Source organism: Pygoscelis adeliae, unplaced genomic scaffold (genome assembly GCF_000699105.1).
Source record: "Pygoscelis adeliae isolate BGI_AS28 unplaced genomic scaffold, ASM69910v1 Scaffold1762, whole genome shotgun sequence".
NCBI lineage: Eukaryota > Metazoa > Chordata > Aves > Sphenisciformes > Spheniscidae > Pygoscelis > Pygoscelis adeliae.
In genome coordinates, this window is record NW_008824279.1 from 1303 (window position 1) to 2623 (window position 1321).

A 1321-nucleotide genomic window follows, 5' to 3' on the forward strand; every position below is an offset into this window, starting at 1 on the left:
CCCTCCCTCCCACAGGAGAGGACAGGCTCTTACCTTCACAAAAGCCCTTCCTGTCGATTTGAGCGCTGACCGACACGCGTCCATCAGGAATGAACATACAGGACACCTTCTTCTCCTTCTTGGCAGCAACTGGGGACTGCAGAGAAACGAGATTGTTACCCGGGTGAAACCTGCCGGCTGCTCCCATCCCGCTCCTCCTTCCTTCCTTCCTCGTTCTGCAACGCGAGCTTCAAGCTCCCCTTGAGGCTCGAGTGTCTCGCAGCGGAGTGAAAGCAGAACAAGCGCCTCGCTTTACCGGTCTCGGTGTAAACTTCTACGAGTAACTAGGACTTCTTAAGAACTAAGCATTTAATCCACGCTCAGCGATAAAGCCTATTAGGGGCGTCTCAGTGACAGAGGTTGGACTGACCCTACCCCCAAGGGTTTTTCTCTCTCGTGACGCCTGTTGACACCCAAAGCTCTCGCAGTAAAGTGGCGCTTACCAGCAATTCTGGAGTGTTCACATCAACAGGATCCATAACCTCGAAGCGCTTCTTTATCTCCTGAGTGGGGAAGGACGGGCGCTCCAGGAAGGCCTTCACCCAATAATCCACACAGCCGTACTTTCCCTTGAAGGTGGTACCCAGAGGCCTGGGGAAAGAGACGCTTGTTAGACACAACTGAGGCACCAGGAGAATTTCCCACAGCAATCCAATTCAATTTGCTTTTACGAGGCAGCGTTCCTCTCACACTCACCCCTGGGGAAGCTCGAATCCGAATTTGTACTCGTATTTGTTCCCGGGTCGCAGGATTACAGAGCCGTCCCCATCTGGGAAAAGAAAAGGGGAAGGGAAACGTCAGCTGCATCTCCAGGGGTTTGTTCTTAAACATTATCCTCTGTTCTGCTTGCACAGGCAGCGATCAAGGCAAGCGCTGCGCAGGCTTGAGCTGCGTTAGCTGTTTGGGAAGAGCCGCCTACACCTGTCCCCCAAGAGCAGTCCGAGAACCCGGCGCCTTCTCAAAGCAGGGAAGTGCCGCTCGTTTACTCTCACTTCTCCTTTCAACACCCCCATCCGAAGGCAGAACACTGTGTCCCGCCGCGCTTCGGTCCCCATTACCTCTCCTCACCACACCCTACTTCCACTTTGTGGGAGTTATCGAGCACCCGCTTCTTTCCCCAGCTATCTCTCCATCTCCAAGACTTCACGTCACCCCGGTTATCTCCCAGGACGCTTTGCCAAGTCCCTATCTCTCGCCTTCCCTGGAGCCAGCCTAACGAGGCGGCTGCTGAAGGGAGTTCTCCGTGCCCAGGAGACTCCTTGCCTCGGGTGAGATCTGCGCT

The 1321-nt window shown here is 54.9% G+C and overlaps 1 protein-coding gene across 1 annotated transcript in view; it reads right to left on the reverse strand.

Annotated features, from left to right (window-relative positions):
* The window catches only part of TXNIP (thioredoxin interacting protein), a gene marked incomplete at its 5' end in the record, with an annotated part of 2132 nt that extends 1296 nt beyond the window's left edge, over positions 1-836 (reverse strand). Inside the window, 3 exons of the mRNA XM_009335293.1 lie at positions 34-136; positions 483-630; positions 736-836. Of these exons, the coding sequence (XP_009333568.1) occupies positions 34-136; positions 483-630; positions 736-836 (352 nt within the window). The remainder of the gene's footprint in view (positions 1-33; positions 137-482; positions 631-735) is intronic.
* Between the last annotated feature and the right edge of the window lie 485 nt (positions 837-1321).